The sequence below is a fragment of the Onychomys torridus genome, chromosome 8 (genome assembly GCF_903995425.1).
Source record: "Onychomys torridus chromosome 8, mOncTor1.1, whole genome shotgun sequence".
Classification (NCBI taxonomy): domain Eukaryota; kingdom Metazoa; phylum Chordata; class Mammalia; order Rodentia; family Cricetidae; genus Onychomys; species Onychomys torridus.
In genome coordinates, this window is record NC_050450.1 from 64,017,170 (window position 1) to 64,035,512 (window position 18,343).

Consider the following 18,343-nt stretch of genomic DNA (forward strand, 5'->3'; position numbering starts at 1 on the left):
TTGTGTCTGAGTGGCTGAGACTCTAGCCATGTCTGCCAGTAGCTTGTGTGTGTGTTCCTGTGGTCTGTTAGCACACTTGCCAGTGTGTTCCTGTTACAAATGAGACTGAACATCCAAGCCTCTTAAGCTTGGATGGGTTGCTCTGGAGGGCTGGCTTCCCTCTGTTCTTTCCTAGGAGATGGTTCTGTTTATCTTTGCATGTCTTTTTGTCTTACAAGTTAAACCCTCCATGTGCTTTAAAGCAGTTTTTATTTTTGAGACAGGGTCTCACTCTGTAGTAGTTCAGGCTGGCCTTGGAACCTTTGTGCTGTCATAAAGACCGGACTTGTTAATCACACATCAATGTCAAACTTCTTACTTTAGAGCTCTTAACTTGATGCTTACTGCTGTGGTGATGCGTCACTGTTTAAAAGCTGGCCTTAGTATAAATGCTCCATGTTTACACATTATAAATGGAAAGCTTAGCATCTAAGCTGTTTCTACTGTTAGACTGTTCTCTGTTTTAGTGGTTTAGTAGCATTTTAAAAATTGGTTTAGTAGCAGTTAACTGAGTGTGTGGTTGTGTGTTCTTATTTTTGAGTTGCTAGGGGTTGAACATAGAGCATTGTGCATGATGCTAAGTACATGCTATACACGCTACCCTCTGGTAAACTGAGTGGGCTTTTTTTATTCAAACTAGTAATTCTCTATATTATAATGTACAAAAGTATAATTTTTACCTGTTGGATTATGTTTTCTTCGCATGTTTTCTTCCTATGGCTGACCTGATTAGTGCTTATAAGTAGGTAGATGACCCTCCAGACTTGGCTTTCTCTTGCATGTCATAGTGCAATTGAACTGTGAAACTTGGCAGGCTAGTTCAAAGAGTAAAGAGAAAGAGCATGAGAGCTGGCCCAAATGTCCTTTTGGGATAACCTCAGTGACAGTGTATTTCACTCTGAAGGGAAGAATCCACTGTTGGGCCTGTCTGGCCACCACACAAAGAAATATTCCTGTACAGTAGCACACCCTCCCCAAACACCATAGAACTCCTATGGAGCTTTTTTATTCCCTAGAAGGATAGCTGATGTTGAGCTTGTGAGTAGATTGCCCCTCCCCTGCCACCCCAAAAAGTAAAAAGCAAAATACTCTTGTTTCTTGAAGAGGTGAGGTTATTGAGAAAGAAACACACGAAGGCTTGAAGGGCACTGTAAGTGTTCTTTCTGCTCTGTACTCTTGAAGAGCTTGTTTAAACAGAGACGTTTGATTGCGGAGCCTTTCCAAGTCTTGTAACATCCTCTAACACTGACTGTTTGAGGACCCTGGTTGGCAGCTCTTGCTTTAAGCCCCTCAGATGGGAGGTTAGAAGCGCTGCCTGCTGAGTTTGCTAACTAACGGTTGGAGTAAAACTAGGAACTCTTGGATTGGACTGGTGTCTTTGAGCATTAGAGCATGTGACAGTGTGAAGTCATTGTGCCTTGTTCCTCCTTACAGGTGAAGAGCAGAATAAAGAAGCGCTGCAGGATGTGGAAGATGAAAATCAGTGAGACATAATAAAGCCAACAAGAGAACACATCTCTGACCACCCTCCCTCCCCTCCCCTCCCCTTGGAAGTTCCCCATTGTCACTGAGAACCACCAAATTTGGCTTTCACATTTGGTCTCAGAATTTAGGTTCCTGCCCTGTTGTTTTTCTTTCTTTTTCTTTTTTTCCCCCCTCCCCCTTTTTTAAAACAACCAACAGTTTTCAGAAGTTCTTAAAGGCAAGAGTGAATTTCTGTGGATTTTACTGGTCCCAGCTTTTAGGTTCTTTACGACACTAACAGGACTGCATCGAGGCTGTTTCAGCATTACTGTATTGTCTCCAGCCACATGCGGCAAGATCATCATTAGAAATGGAAATGACGTTTGAAAGCCATTAGACTTCAAGGTGATGCATCTAAGAAAGATTAATCACACGATAGAGGCATATGTGCTGTCATTTTTCCTTTTTTAATTGTTTAAATTGAATTTTATACCAATGTTTAAACTTAATTGGGCGTTAGCTTGAGGTGTTGGGGGGAGTTTGTTGTAATGGTTTTGCTGTAACTGTGTTTGGAACTCTGCTGAAGTGTTGCTGAAAAGCACGGTGCTGGTAACAGTTCAACAGTCCGGGGCTGCTCATTCTTGCCGACTCCTCCCCCTCTGAAGCAGGTTAGCATTGAAGGTGGTATGGAAGCCTGCATGCGTGTTCAACTCTGTTCCTCCTCCCTCGCTCCTCAGCCTCCTTCCCTTCTTCTCCTCCTTCGCTCGCTCAACCTCTTTTGTTCAGTATGTGTAACTTGAAGCTAATTTGTACTACTGGATATCTGACTGGAGCCACAGATACAGAATCTGTATTGTTCTTACTGAAACACAGCATGGAATTAACATTAAACTTAAATAAAACAAACCTAAATTAAAAATGCCAAATATATTACGCCTCCATCCTTTATACTTCTAAAATAAAATCTCTAGTCCAAACATATTTGACAGTATTGTTTGTCTGAATGTGAAAATATTCCCCATTTTATCTTCCATAAAACATTTGTTTCCCAGTGATATGTATTTGGGGTGTGGGGAACCTGCTTGTAATGTGTTGAACAACCAAGTCAGTAGATTACATGTCCTGTCTTTCAAACGAGTTAGCAACACAACATTTATGTTTAAGTTTATCATTAAAGTACAACAATCATATTTAACACAGGTGTAACTATGGATCATTTTCTATTGTGTAATTTTGGGTTGTACAATTAGTAGATAAGGTTCAGCGTGTCAAAATAATCCTCCTTGGTCTAAAGTAAAATTACACTTCCTCACTGCAAAAGCTTGTGGTAAGAACAGAGTAATTGCCTCCTTTGTTAGTATCATCCTTCAAGAAACATCTGCAACATGTGCGTAATTTGTGCAGAGGCAGTGTGTATAGTACTGTGTGTACTTGGGTCTCCCTTACCATTGCCGAATGCCTGAGTTCCTCAGAACACCTCCCAAGGTATATCCAGTTCTGCTGTTACATAGGTGCTGCAGAAACAAATGTTGAGAGTTTGCATGGGCAGCATGGGGCCTTTGTAAAGATCCTGTGTCAGAAAACATCTCTTGCAGTGCTGGGATTGAAAGAATGTTTTCAATTGGAAAACACTCCCCATGGTTCACTTTTTCTAAAACGTCACGCTACTCTTGTACTACTTAGTGGATGATGGGGCCTAGCTTTTTGATTTTCAAAGAGGACTATGGTTATTATGCAAGGTCACAGTCACATAGACTAGCTAACTCAAAGGTGCCATTCTGCCTCACCTTCCCAAATTGTTAGGATTAAAAGCATTCACAAGCTAGATTTTAGTTTTTGTTTTTGTTTTTTTAGCAGAGGATCAAACCCAGGGCCTTGTGCTTGCTAGGCAAGCACTCTACCACTGAGCTAAATCCCCAACCCTAAATTTTAGAACATGCCAGCAGTTGAAATAATGATTTTGTGAATTCCTTTTAATAAGGGGGTTTTCCGATGATTGATTACTTTATAAGCCAGCATACTATTTCCAGATACTTAAGGCCCAAATCAGGAAAGTCATAAAAGCCTTGTTTTTAAGACACTTAGGTAATGCGGGCATTCAGAGTTACTGCACTGAACAATAATGCCTGTGTGACTTCTGGACTTGATCTAGTTAAACAGTGGAGATGGCTGGAAAAATGGCCCAGTGATTAAGAATACATTCTGTGAATCCCAGTCCGTTCCCAGAACTGGTCACCCACCATTGCCTGTAATTCCAGTTCTAGCAGATCTGTCACCTGCCCTCCACAAACACTAGCAAGTATGTGGTGTATATACTCAAGATTTTTTAAAAAAATAGTGAATCTTTAAAAATCAAAACCGAGGCCAGGTGGTGGTAGCATACACCTTTAATCTCACAGCACTTGGGAGGCAGAGGCAGGCAGATGTCTTGAGTTCGGGCCAGCCTGGTCTACAGAGTGAGTTCTAGGACAGCCAAGGCTGCACAGAAAAAGCTTTCTCAAAACCAGAAACAACAACCCTGAGGACATCCACCCCTACTCCCGAGAGCCTGATACTTCTTTGAGGTAGTCCCTAAACAGTCTGTTAGGATGAAATAATGTCTAATTTTGTTAGTTTTATTATGAGGTTGGGGTCTCATGTTACTCAGGCTGGCCTGGGAATTCAGCTAAGGATGACTGAACTGTCTTCCTCCCAGGTGCTGGCAGTGAGTATGGGTGTGTGCCACCACACTGGTGTATGTATGTAGTGCTGAGGGTAAAACTTGGAATTTGCACAGTGGACAGCACTGAACCAATCAGGCTTATCCCAAACCATTGTTCATAGTGTGTAGACTCCCTGTAGCGAGCAAACTTAAGACTCATGAGCATTAACTTTGTTTTTTTCAAAACAAGAGTTTCTCTCTGTACCCCTGGTTGTTAGGGATGGAACTGGATCTGTAACCCAGACTGGCCTTAAACTAAGAAATCCTCCTGCCTCCCAAGTGCTGGGATTAATGGCATGTGCCACTACTGCCCGGCCAAGTTTGCTTTTAAGTTTTAAGTGTATGAGTGTTTCTCCTCTGTGTATGTCCCTGTTCCTCACAGAAGCCTGAAGGAGTCCGATTGAGGCCTTGGAACTGGAGTTAGAGGCAGTTGTGAGCTTCCATGTTGGTTCCTAGAAATCCTCTGTAAGAACAAGTTCCCTAAATGCCTTCTACATCTCCAGCCCTTCATGAGCATTTCCAAGCAAATTTGATGAGAAAGCCAACCTGCCTAGTACTTCAGGAAGTTGAAGCGAGGATCCCAGGTCAAAGGCTAGCTTCAGCTATATAGTGAATGTTCAGCCTTTACTACATGAGGCCACAGAGAAACTTACTAAAGTAATTACAAAGTCAAGAGGAGAGAGAAGGTCAGATTTTTAGATCTCTGGCAAATGTTAAAAGATGGGCAAGCAAGGAGGCGGTGAAGGCCCTGAACCCTGCAGGCATAGTCACTCCCACTGCCCAGGTTGGGGAGTTTGAGCTCTTGGTTTTGTAGTGTTTGCTGAACATTGAGTTCAGTCAGAAATGTAGTCATCTGCATTTTTATGTATAGTGATGTTTTGTCAGTGTGTCTGTATCGTGTGTGTGGTGCCCACAGAGGCCAGAAGAGTGTTGGATTCCTGGAACTGGGGTTACAGATTGTTGTGAGCCACCATGTGGATGGTGGGAATCTCGATCATCGGGAAGAGCAGCCAGTGCTTTTTTTCTTTTGAGCTGAGGATCAAACCCAGAGCCTTGCACTTGCTAGGCAAGCGCTCTACCACTGTGCTAAATCCCCAACCTGCAGCCAGTGCTCTTAAGACCCAGTTTTATCAGCTTGTTTTGAGAACAGGGTCTTGTCACATGGCTTTAGCTGGTGTAGTCTAGGCTGGCTTTTTTTGTTGTTATTTGTTTTGTTTTTTGCTTTGTTTTTTTTTTTTTTTTTTTTTTTTGAGACAGTTTTCTCTGTGTAGTTTTGGTGTCTATCGTGGATCTCGCTCTGTAGGCCAGACTTGCCAGAGATCTGCCTAGCTCTGTCTCCTGAGTGCTGGGATCAAAGTCGTGTGCCACTGCCGGTTTAGACCAGGCTGGCCTTTAATTCCTGCCTTAATCTGAGTATTGAGATTAAAGGTATATTCCTCTGTGCCCAGCAGTCCTTTTTAAAAAAAAAAAGTGTTTTGACTGCATGTATATATGTCTATGCATTGCATGCATATAGTCCCTAAAGAGGACATAGCCATTGGAACCGGAGTTACAGACATTTGTGAGCTGTCAGGTGGGATTCAAACCCAGATCCTATGGAAAAGCAGCTGGTGCTCTCAACCTTGGAACCATCTCCAGCCTCTCTCCTCTTTTAAGAGATTTTGTGTGTGCACGCTTTTCAAAAACACAGATTCTGGTGCCAAACAAGTCCTTGTGTTTGCAAAGCTAGCTCTTCACCAGCTGAGCAATCAATCTCCTGTCTACTGTGTATGGATTGTTTCTTGTTCCATCCAGCCATGGCAGAAGAAAGTTAGAAATCAACAAAAACTAGCATATACCACACATACTGGAGAGTGAACAACACATTTGAATATTGAGTCATTGAAACAGGAGGAAGAATCAATGAGATAAGATCTGACTGGCAAATCTTCAGCCAAATTCAAGTCTAGATAGGAACTTCCATGCATGTCCAGTTTTTGGCCTTTGAAGACAGTGTTTCTATGTGTAGCCTTCGATGACCTGGAACTCACAGACCAATATGGCCTCAAACTCACAAGAGATCCACCTGCTTCTGCTTCCCAAGTGTTGGGATTAAAGGTGTGCGCCACCGCCGCCCAGGTGTGCCTGGCCAGTTTTTCTCAAGTCATACCCAGCCTAGCTGTGGTACTCTGCCCTCATTCCTTGCCCATTCCACTTTGTCACGTTGGACTCCTTGAAGTTTCCTCCCATACCCAGCTTGCCTCTGTTCCCTCCACCTGGAACAGGCATTCCACCCCCAGTGCCCTCCCTGGGCTGCTCAAGTCCATCAGATCCATCTGTGGAAGCCACATGATTTTCCCAGGTACCCAGCATTAACACTGTTCCCGGCCCTGTCAAAGACCTGCTGGCCAGTAACACCGATCCTGGCTGTGCATCTCTGGAGATCTGGGCTTGAGCCCTGTGTGGTTTGTACAAACCTTTTATTACTTAAAAAATTGTGTGTGTTTAAGTGAGGGAGAGGAAAGGGTGGGGGAGGGAAGTTGTGAGAGAGTGTGCAAGCTGGCTCAGGGGTGTGGGGTTCAGAGGATAACTTTCTGTCCTCATCCTTCACCTTGTTTTCCAGGTGTTTATTCCAGGTTAGTTGGTGGGAAGGCTCTGGGCGCTTTTCCATCTCCACTTCCCATCTGGCACCAGGAGTTGCTGGGATTATTAATTTGTCACATTACATCCTGATTTTTTTTTTTTTTTTAAAGACAGTCTTAACTATGTAGCCTTGGCTGTCCTTGAACTGGATGTGTAGACCAGGCTGGCCTCGAACTCAGAGATCTGAGTCTGCCTCTGCCTTCTGGGTGCTGGGATTAAAGGTGTGTGCCACAACAGACAATATCTTGCCCTTCTTTGTTTGCTTTGTTTTTTGAGACAGGGTTTCTCAGTGTAGCCCTGGAATTTCCTCTCTAGAAAGGCCTTGAACTCAAGAGATCCACCTGCCTCTGCCTCTGGAATGCTGGGATTAAAAGTGTAGGACACCACTGCCCGGCTTCATCTTGCCTTTTTAAATTTGGGTTCCAGGAATCACACTCAGGTTCTAAAGCTTGTGTGGCAAGTGCATCTGATCATATCATATATATTTGAACTTAGAAGTCTCAATTTCCCCATCTGTAACTTGGGAGCCTGTTTCAAATGGGATCTTAGTGAAGAGTAAATGTGGGGCAAGAGGATCACCATAAATTGGATACTAGCCTGGTTTACAAGTGAGACCATTTCAAAAAAACAGAGTACATGTGATATGAAAGCCTAGTTCCCTCTCACTTGCACCCTCCAGATCTTCCAAGGAGTCTCCCGGGCTAGTGCGATTGCAGTACAACGTTTCCATTTACTTTTGAGTTATATATCGTTATAAATATTAACAAATAAGACTTAAAAAGGACACCTTTGGGAAGGTCAGACGAAAAGTACAAAAATTGTGTCGTGGCGCTGCAGTTGGAGGACGTACTCTGCAGCCGTCACGTGGTAGTAAAACTGTAAGCAGTGCACGAGGCCGCGTCGACGGCAGCCAGAGTCCATGCATCGGGAGGTTCACTTGGCTGGAGGACAAAGGGTTTCGACATGCTTGGTCCGGGCTCGGCAGGCTGGCCGGCCGCGGAGGTGTAGCTCCTCGTTCTCGCCACTAGAGGTCAGGAGGTCACCGCCTCGGTTGGAAGACGGCCGGTTGGAGGGGGTGGCTGGGGATTGGCTAATGGTGGCGGCGGGCACGGCGGAAACCAGGACACTAGGTGGATGACAGGATTTTGGAATGACCTTTGTTTTTGGTATCAGATTTGGTATCCTCTCTGCAGCGCTGTTGGACCAGAAGCAAGATACCCGTTTGGAGCGAAAGGATGAACTGATTCTACAACTTCTCAGAGGGCTTTTCCTTTAACAGAGATGGAATGTACTGGGCCTTTGACAAGACAGGGCCCCGGGGAAGTTCCATCACTTTAGTGGGCTCCTGCCCGGGGAACTCACACATAAGCCAGCTGGCTAGAAGCCCTGTCTCCCACCCAGGGTTCACAGAACCACCTCCGAGGCCAAGCCCACTTACTGCCTGGGACAACAGAGGGATCCAGGTTCTTGTCCCACCTGAGGGTATTCTCTTGCAGGGCCTCAGCAGTCACCTAATGTCTAACAAACACTTCTGTATCTTCAGGAGGCTGGCAGGCTCCTCTCAGAACAGGGCACCCCAAAGGGCAAACACTGAAATTACTCAGCTCAACCAGGTATGTTGAAACACCCTCCTTGGGCCCCAAGAGGCTCCCATTTCTAGCTATGTGGGGCAAACACCAGCCTTGACACTAAGTGCCTTGACCACAGGCTAGGCATAGGGCAGCTGAGTTCCAGGGCTTGGCTGTGGCCTTTTGGTAAACTCTAAATGGCACAGGTGACTTCAAAGCCAGCTAGAGAGTGAGGTGCCCGGGACTAACAAGACGCATCTGTAACAGACCTCACCAAGCCCCAGAGGCTCAGAAGGGAAAGGAAGTCCTCAGCCTCAAACAGTTAAAGGGCTTGGGGTTAACTCCTCCCAGCTTGGTGGCCCTAGAAGTTTACCAGCTTCTCTGAGACCATATCATTTGTAAAATGAGTTGACAAAGCCACCCCCGACACAAGATGGTGAAGTCGGTAAGTAAGAAAGTGCCTGCCAATTCAGTGACGGAGGCGAAGGCTTTGCAAGAGGGAAACCCTGTCTCTATAAGCAACAGGTGGCCGGGTGCTGTGGGGGACAGAAACCTCTTCCCTGCCAAGTGGGGAAGGTTGGCGAGCACGTGAGATTGGATCATGACCAGTGGCCTTATTTTAGCTGTAGGAGGGTGCTGGGCTTAGGGGTATCTCCCCTCTCGGGACCCCTGTGCCTGTCACCCAGTGATGGGTTGAACACATGGGGCTCTGAGATGATGGTGGAAGTCCTTGGTTCTCCGTTCCTCTTGTCTCCCTGGAGCCCCCCAGTTGGCAGGAGGCATTTGGGAGTTTCAAGATTGACATGTGTTGCACCCTATCCCGGAAAGTGAGGCCAGAGCTCTCAGCTCCTGAAGGCAGAAGCCCCACCCCTACGCCTTCCCCCAAATAGGGGGCTGTCTTCCTCTGCTGTTCCTAGAACAACACCACTGTCTTGATAGGTCTAGGATGCCATGGAGTCTTGCGGGACCCACCACCAGCCTGAGCTGAGGGGATGAGGAAGGGAGAGATGGGCAGGCAGGAGGAACTCTTGCCCCTTTTCACGCTAGTAGGGTCCCTTTCTCTTTTCCCTACGCTGCGGGGGAGGGGGGGGGGGGGGGCGGGGAGATTTCTGCTAAGAACAGGAGCAGTGAGTACTGAGGCCCCTGGGGAGCAAGATCAAATGGGAGAGCCTGGGTGTGAACAGTCAACCTCAGTTCCCCTATAGTGCTTGTGCACATCCCCAAGCCCAGTTCTTGCCTCAAAACCTAATGCTGCCCCTAGAGCAACCCTGGGCACCCATGGCTCTCTGTCTGTGTCCCCTGGCACCTACCTCAGGCCTCCCAATCTCTGTATCTGGCTTTCTCTTAGCTCCAGAGCCACAGCTGGCTTTTAGAGGTGTGCTGAGCCCTGACTCCTGCCCAGAGGCCTTCCCTGCCCTCCACCCTCTGGAGGTCAGCAGTACCCACAGCCCCTGCAGACAGCTGGTCCTATACGCTTCACCCCTTTGTGGCAATGTGTAGACCCAGATCCTTTGCTAGTTGAGGACTCCCTGCCCTTGGGGCTCACAGACTCTGTCCAGCAATGCCAGGCCTGAGTAAGTAGGAAGTTCCAGTTGGCTACATTGTCTGTCCTCCAGTCCTGGGCTCCACCTGCCCTTCCTTTGTGGTTTCCTCAGGCAGCCCAGGTACCCCAACTTCTGAGCTTACAGCATGTGTTCCACCCCTCACCCCCAAGAGGTCCTCACCCTAGATAGTCCTTCCTTTGGGCGGAGCTGAGGCCCAGAATTTCTCCCAGCTCCAGCCCTCCTGGGCCCCAGGGGGTTGAAACAGGTCCAACGTTGTGTCTTCTTGTCCCTCCACTGGGGCAGGGCTGGATGCTGCGTGGCTTCTGAGCAGGGGCTGCAGTGACTATGTCCGAGCAGACAACCTGGATCTTGGCCCTTATGAGGGCCACAGCCCTTGATGGCAGTTGAGAAAGCCCAGGGCAGGTGGCAGGCAGCAGATGGGCTAGTCAGTCACTGAGCACAGCTCCTGGGAGCTCGTTGGTGAGTGTGTGCCAGCGCTCAATCCTCTTGTCCTTATTCTTCAGACAGTCAAACCAGTGCTTCAGGCGCTCGCCCTTGGCATTGATGCCCAGAACCACTCCACCTGGGGAAGAGGCCAGAGGGGCAGCCGGGGATGCAGCGACTCAGTGTCTGGGCCCTCCCCCCCCCCGCCCCCCCGCCCAGCTGTGGGTGGGCAGCATCTGGCTTCCAGCCACACCCTGCCCACCTGGTCCAGTGCTTTATGTCATATTCTTCCTCTGCCAGGGACCAGAGCAGTGTGGGGCAGGGTGCCATGACACATGTTAGGGTCTGAAAAGGGAAGGAAGGGCTACAGTGGCCTACTGTGCGCTGGTGTCACACCCACCAGAAACTCGGGCTCTGAGTCCAGCCTCAGGTGCTGGCCATCATCACTCTAGGTCCCCCACAAACTGCTGTGGGCCCTTCCCAGGGTCCCTTCCCTCTCTGGGCCTGTCTCTTGTCACGAGGACAGTCCAGGGAGTATCCGCTGTCCCATTCACTAGGGGTAAGTGGTTCTTGGACCCATATCTGCCCAGGACAGGTGCAAGGCTAAACAGCATTTCCCTTGTATTCCTTACCGATGAAATCATTGGATTTGCCAATGTCATAATCCCAGACAGTGACCTCCAGGGTCTTCTTGGCCAGGTCTCCATGCTTGATCTCATAACAGAACTCCTGCTGGCCAGAAAAGGGTGTTAGAGCCAAGGCCACGTGGCTGAGAGGGGTCTGTGATGTGCTGAAGGATGAAGTGGTCAGTGTGTGATACCTCTAGCCAGTCTGCCGGCTTCTGCCTGATGGGAGACTAAGCAGGCCCCACCCTCCACGCCCCTGCCCTTCTGTCCCAGAAGCTGCCCCCAGATGCTGCGAGACCCCCTGGCTGCAATTAATCGTCCAGTGAAGAGTCTCTCATCCTTCCCCTTGTCCTCTGGGGCTGGCCTTGCTTTTGCCTGTGAGTCCTGGGCTGAGTCAGGCCTGAGGCGCTCTGGTGTTTCTCCCAACCTGTGAAGACCCCCAGGTCTGTGTGCCACCCTCTGTTCTGAGGACCTGGGCACCCACTTGTCCTGTCTGGCCTTTAGGCACAGTGCTGTGACCTTTTCATCTACAAAGTTCAAGTTTGAGAACTGTGCAATTGAGTTCCAAACAGAAACTGCAAAAAAAGTCCCACAGTATGTTAGTAAGTTTATGGTTTGTGTTGACTGTATTCACAGCTGTCCTGCCACGTCTGCTGGGGTGTCTTGAATCCTCACATCCCACCTAGAGTGTCTCCCCATTTTCTTCATACCTCCCTTCCAAACCCTGTCATCTAGAAGGGAACTGGGAACCCAGGAGCTGTTCAACATTCCCCCTTTTCATCCCTACCTCTGTCAACACGACCTTCTAGAAGGTTCCTTAGTCCCATGTGCATCCCAGTTGCCGAGCAATCTGGTGGCGCCTTAGCCAGCATGACTGAGGGCGCTTCTGGCAGCTGCTCCTTACCCTATTATCACTTTCCAGTTCCCACAATGCCCCCTTTGAAAACCAGGCCCCTCCAGACTCCCAGGGGAGCCCCCCACCCCTTGTGAAGCCCAGCCGCCCCACAGCCTGGCCGTACCTCATTGAACTCTGGGTTTAGTGTTTTCTTTTTCACTGCGGTCTTATGCTTGGATTTCTTGTCTACATCTGGCTTCAGGTATCTGGAATGATAACTGGGTACAGTCAGAGGCTAGGGAGTGCCGTGGACCACGGAAGGTGCTAGCAGAGTGCCCAGTCTGCCCACCTGTGGGCAACCCTGAGGTGGCTACATGTTACCCAAGCACACCTGCGTCCCCAGAAGAGGATGTATCGCTCTTTTCTCTGGAAACCTGATTTTACAAAGCTCGCACCTCCCACAGGAAAGCCAGTTTTGTAAATCGGGGTTTGTCCTTTGTTCAGGAATTGTCGTGTTTTATTTTTTAAGTGTGTGTGGGGGGCATGGGGGACATTGCAGTGCTTGACACTGAACCCAAGATCTCCTGCATATAAGGCAAATGCTCTACAAGCTGTTCTTAGCTCCAGCCCCAAGAGCTAAGAGCTTAAACACACACACCCCCAACACCAGATTTATTAAGAATTCACACACCATAAACTCCATTCTTCTTAAGTGTAAAATTCCGTTTTTCAGCAGCTGCTCTGAGCTGGGCAAGCATCATTCCTTCGTTGGCGTCTTGAGGAAGGTTCTCTTTTGGCCGTTATCGGGAATGATTCTTCCAGAGGGATGGTGAAACTCGTACCCTTCCTTCCTTAGATTTTTTTTTTCCAAGACAGGGTTTCTTGGTGTACCTGTGGCTATCCTGGAACTCACTCTGTAGCCCAGGCTGGTCTTGGACTCAGAGATCCACCTGCCTCTTCCTCCCAAGTGCTGGGATCAAAGGCATGCACCACCACTGCCTGGCCCCTCCACAGGCTTTAATCCACCCTAGGCCCAGAGAGGTGGGGTGACTTGCCCAAGGTCACATGGCTGGCAAGAGTGGTGCTTGGAAGCCAGGCTCAATCTCTTTCTCCACGACAGGGAGGTCATTCACAGGCTGGGAATGCAGGAGGCCTCTGAACTCTCTTTCGTGGAATCTCCCACCCTGTCCCTGCACAGACAACTGTGTGACACATGCCTTGTTTCTGCGAAGTGGTTGGCACTGGGGACCTCAACACAGTGAATGACTAGTTTCCTCGAGGGTTAACATGTCCAGAGGCCTGCCAACAAGAGTAAAGCTTCTTGCCTGGTTTTTGCCAAACTTTGGCCTTGGAAAAGCTGAGTGCTGTTGTTTAAAAATCCTTACTGGTGGGCTTTAACCCCAGCACTCGGGAGGCAGAGGCAGGAGGATCTCTGTGAGTTCGAGGCCAGCCTGGTCCACAAAGTGAGTTCCAGGAAAGGTGCAAAGCTACACAGAGAAACCCTGTCATGAGAAACAAAACACTTTAGCAGAGGCAGGCAGAGCAGCGGTTAGCGGGCGAGACACAGTTGTCATAAAAACCAGAAACTGAGCTACCATCCACTGAGGAGTTAGTGAAAACAAGCTCTTAATCAAGAGCTTGGAACAGGGACGCCTTTAATCCCAGCACCCGGGGAAGGAGCCATCTCCGTGGGACGAGACCAGAACGGATCTGAACACTGTTTGAGGCCAACCCAGGGCCTGCGAAACCCAACAACTTGGAGGTGTTGCTGAGACTACCCTGCCCAGCTGAAACCCATCCGGGAGAGGATTCAGAAGCCTACAGTCTGCAGTCTGAGGAAACAAGAGCAGCTGAGGAGGTGACGAAGGAGCAAAACGTGACCTGAGAACACAAAAGGTGGCGCTGCCCAGCCACTGAACCAGATCACCAGAATTGTAAGTATTCACCTCACAGACTGAGAACAGGTAAGCCTCCATCTCCAGACTGGCAGATCAGATCTCCAGCTCCTAGGCCCTATGCATTGGAGTCCCAGAGACCAGACAGCTACCTTTCCCTACTCCCCCACCGAAACCAAAACCAAAACCAAAACAAAACAAAAACAAACCCCCAAAAACAAACAAACAAAAACCAAAAATGAAACTGATAGGAAATCACAACATGTCCACACGGTTGGGCTTTCCCGGCGGACCACCTAGTTATTTCCGGTTCAAAATAGCCATTTCCAGGTCAGAACATCTCGCGTGGCTAGGACTCCGTGGCTTTACATGGTTGCGTAAAGCAAGTGTGTGCAGCCATGTAATCTACGCGCATGCGTGGAGTAGCCACATGCTGTCCTGTACGCATGCGTGGCTCACTCTTTAAAAAGCCGGGGCCATTTTGCACAGGTCTCTTCTCCTCTCTCTTCTTCTCTTTCTCTCTCCTCTTCTCTCTCTCTCTCTTTTCTCTCCTCTCCTCTCCTCTCCTCCCCTCCCCCCTCCCTCCCCTCCTCTCCTCTCCTCTCCTCTCTCTCCTCTTCTTCTCTTCTCTCCTCTCCTCACTCCCAGGGACAGAAACTCTGCGCTACACAATCCGGGAACTCTGCTCCGTTCGCGACAGATCACTCTCCATTAGCCTGGTCGCACAAATCCGCATGCAACACCGCTACTGATTGGTGAGTTTTCCCCTTTTCGGCTAGCGTAAACAGTTTCCTGGATCCGTGAGAACGACCGTTGAGCTTCCGGCGCCTCACTGGTTATTCTTGAGACAGGGAAACCCCCGGCCATGGTCTTTACTGGCTACGGCCGGCCCCCATCTCGGGCCCAGATTTCCAGCCACCTCCCACGTCTGCAGCTTGAGATATTTTTTCGCGATGGGACCACCAGCATGGGGTGCGTCCTGGGGCTGTATGAATCCGGCACATTCTTCGCCCAACAAGGCGGCTGGGTGTTAAGGGCTCCCGGGGAGTCCTTGCTTCACACAGTGAGGGGGGCGCTTATCAGCTGATGAGCTGATAAGACAGCTTGTGCCCGAGATCTGTCCAGCCTCTGGGAGGTCTTGGCTCCGGATCATGTTTGGTTTTTTTTTCTGCCTCTCTGCTGCAGACATGGGAAATAAGGCTTCCAATCCGATCCCTTAGGCTGTCTTCTTGAGGCTTTACTTAAAGATTCCTAAGCTTATCCGTCTCTGTACTGAGAGACGGCCCAAGTATGCTTTAAAAAAATAACAAAAAAAATCCCAATCTTTTACGGGAGTTATCTAATTCTGGCCAGCGAACAGGCGAATGGAAAGAGTTGCTCTTTATCTTAGCTTTCTCTTTCTCTCAATAAAGCTCTCGAAAGGTAACCATGGCTTGTGATTCTTCCGCCAACCAGCACGCGCTTCCAGTTGGCCGCCATGATTTTTTACAGTGAGTCTGCTGTTCTAATGGCTGAAATCTGAGCTATATGTTTACGACGGACAATCCCGGGGGTTGTCCAGGCTGTGCTGGCAACGGCAAGCACATTTTGCTCGAGCATAAATGTTGTCTGGGGTCTACCGGGTAGACCACTGCAGCACAGTCTCAGCCCTTCCCATCCCTTGACAAAGAGGATGGCAAACTTGAGCTGATTCTTAGATCTCTCTCCATTCTTTGGGGATGCCCAAAATTGGAGTCTGATCCCAGTTTGTTATTTTAATTTTTTATTTTTTCACTCAGCTACAGCCATGGGACAGAAGGCGGATACCACCCACTTACATTGGCGGATGGGACGGGTACCGGTAAACCTGACCACATAACAGTGTGGCAGGTACTTCAGCCAGCGAATGGGAAAATAAGAGTTGCTTCATCTCCAAGCTTTCTGCTAAAGCTCTAGACCCTTTCTTTCTTTTCCCACTAAGGCGTCTGCCACGTGCAACCTTTTCTGTCTGGCTTCCACGCCGTCGGTGGGCGGGCTCAAATGCACGGACTTGGGCGGTTTCTAAGACTCGCCCTAACTCACCTTAACTCCACCCACTCATTCTCAAACTGCCTTGAGAACCACAGATGGGTCTAAAAGCAGCTGAGATCTAAACAATTAAGTTTATAATACAAAATTGCCAAATGCTGGCACTCGCTGACTCCTGAAAGCTGTTGGGTCCCTGTTTTAAATGAAAAAGGCCACGGGCTAGCAAATGCCCTGCCCATCAACAGCCTTGTCCTTGTGCTGCCTAGAAAGACAACCAGTCAGCTGACTGCCCCCGGGCGCCAAGATGCATGGGTACAACAAGCTAAGACCTCTAGCAAACCTAGGCTTGGCTACAGACACGGCTGGGAACCCAGAACTCAGCAGGGAAGCGATCAGTTTCTTTCCTTCTGGACACCAGAGCCACTGACTCAGTCCTGGGAGTTTTAGGATGTCACTGCTCCTTTCTATTGTCGGGAACAGAGGACAGCCTTACTTACCTCACCAGATTTAATTGCACTTTCAGAGTTACTTAATAAAAAAGATTTCCAACTAAGATAAGAGCTCATTGTCTCACTTTAAAGTTATTGCCTGTGTTTCTCATGTGCATACAGACAGGGCCACGATCTTTGCCTTGTCCCTAATTTAAAAAAAATAAGTTCTCTTCCACTCTCAAGCATCAGAGGACACCAGGATCCACTGCCTTGTCACCAATTCCAGAGGAATAAGGTATCACCCCTTTCCTTTCCACCTAGGGCCACACAGGGCCGGAGGCAAAAGGGACCATTAAAATATCCAGGCGGTAAGGATATAACAATCTATCACTGTTCAATACTCAACAACTGATCACCTGTGTATCCCAAATGCTAAACTAACAAAACAAGCAGGTGCCTTAAATAAACTGCCCTAAATAAGGCTTGTCTCAGGTAAAAATTAAGCAGAGTACTAAAACATCACAGCCACCTTTTTAACATGTCTCCAGACAGGCCAGATCTACCTCAGATAAATGTCAACTCCAAAAACAAAATAATAATCAGTCTTTTCTCTAAGCTTTTATGTCACCAGTGTCCTGTCAGACAGAAGGTTCCCAGCCACACCATGAAGGACAATCAGCTGCAGGACAAGGCATGACAGAACTTCATCCCAGGACCAGCCACACCATGGAGGATGGACACAGCTGCAGGACTTCATCCCAGGACTTCAGGAGGCAGCTTCCCCGTTTCCCCCAAGAACTAATCAACGTCCACCATTCAGCCTAAAGCAGTCTTTGAGAGAAACGGTGCCCCATACCCATCTATCCACATTTTTTTTCTTTTTTTAAGAACATGAGTCGGGAATGATGGGAAATCACAACATGTCCACACGGTTGGGCTTTCCCGGTGGACCACCTAGTTATTTCCGGTTCAAAATAGCCATTTCCAGGTCAGAACATCTCGCGTGGCTAGGACTCCGTGGCTTTACATGGTTGCGTAAAGCAAGTATGTGCAGCCATGTAATCTACGCGCATGCGTGGAGTAGCCACATGTTGTCCTGTACGCATGCGTGGCTCACTCTTTAAAAAGCCGGGGCCATTTTGCACAGGTCTCTTCTCTCTCTTCTTCTCTCCTCTCCTCCTCTCTCTCTCCTCTTCTCTCTCTCTCCTCTTTTCTCTTCTCTTCTCTCCTCTCCTCACTCATGTGTGTGCTTCACACAGGCCTGTCCCCTCTATCCTCTATCCTATATTAAAAACAGCTCTTCTGTGGATTTGTCATGTTCAGGACGTGTTCCTCGTGGGTAAAAGCGATAAATAACTAACAACAACAACAACAACAAAAAACAAAACAAAAAAAACCCCTAACAACCACTGAAACCATAAGCACACCCTACACCAACTGGGAACAACTGCTCCCAGAGATAGAACCCACTAACACTGATTGGATTAAGCTGCCCTTGAAGAAACAGAGCCCAACAGCACCAATTTAACCAAGAATTCCTAGTGAACCAAGACTAACCATTAGAATAAGAGAGGCACCTTCAGACACAGACACCGCCTGCACCGAGCAGAGGAAGAGATGAGTAGACGCCAGTGCAAAAATACAGGCAGCCAGGCCGTGGTGGCACATGCCTGTAATCCCAGCACTCAGGAGGCAGAGGCTACAGAGCTAGTCCAGGACAGGCTCCAAAGCTACAGAGAAACCCTGTCTCAAAAAACAAACAAACAAACAAACAAACACCACAGGCAACAACATGAAGACCTACATGACACCATCAGAACCTAGTGATCTACACCTGCAAGACCTGAACATGCCAAGGCAGAAGAAGCAGAAGACATCAATCCTAAAAATGACTTTAAGAAGATGATAGAGGACCTTAAAGAAGAAATAAAAAAATTCCCTTAAAGAGGAAATGAAAAACTCCATTAATGAGAAAATGAAAAACTCCCTTAAAGAGGAAATAAAATATTCCCTTAAAGAAATGGAAGAAAAAACAAGCAAAAAATTGGAAGAAATCAAAGAAAGCCAAGAAAAAGTAATTAAACAGATGAAGGAAACAAAGATCTGAAAATTGAAATTGAGACAATAAAGAAAACACAAACTGAGGGAATGCTGGAAATAGAAAACC

The 18,343-nt window shown here is 48.1% G+C and overlaps 2 protein-coding genes across 3 annotated transcripts in view; one reads left to right on the plus strand and one right to left on the minus strand.

The window, feature by feature from the left end:
- Ywhae (tyrosine 3-monooxygenase/tryptophan 5-monooxygenase activation protein epsilon) overlaps positions 1-2,484 on the plus strand; it is a 36,479-nt gene extending 33,995 nt beyond the window's left edge. The window contains exon 6 of the mRNA XM_036195831.1: positions 1,474-2,484. Coding sequence (XP_036051724.1) covers positions 1,474-1,526 — 53 coding nt within the window. The 3' untranslated portion in view covers positions 1,527-2,484. The remainder of the gene's footprint in view (positions 1-1,473) is intronic.
- Positions 2,485-7,536: 5,052 nt separating this feature from the next.
- Positions 7,537-18,343, minus strand: part of Doc2b (double C2 domain beta) — a 35,108-nt gene continuing 24,301 nt past the window's right edge. Inside the window, exons 7-9 of one of the 2 annotated variants that reach the window (XM_036196108.1) lie at positions 12,028-12,109; positions 11,015-11,111; positions 7,537-10,521 (exon numbers count right to left, since the gene is read on the minus strand). In XM_036196108.1, the coding sequence (XP_036052001.1) occupies positions 10,385-10,521; positions 11,015-11,111; positions 12,028-12,109 (316 nt within the window). In that variant the 3' untranslated portion in view covers positions 7,537-10,384. Of the gene's footprint in view, positions 10,522-10,628; positions 10,728-11,014; positions 11,112-12,027; positions 12,110-18,343 lie in introns of those variants that run through there. The other variant, XM_036196109.1, reaches the window with a different exon arrangement.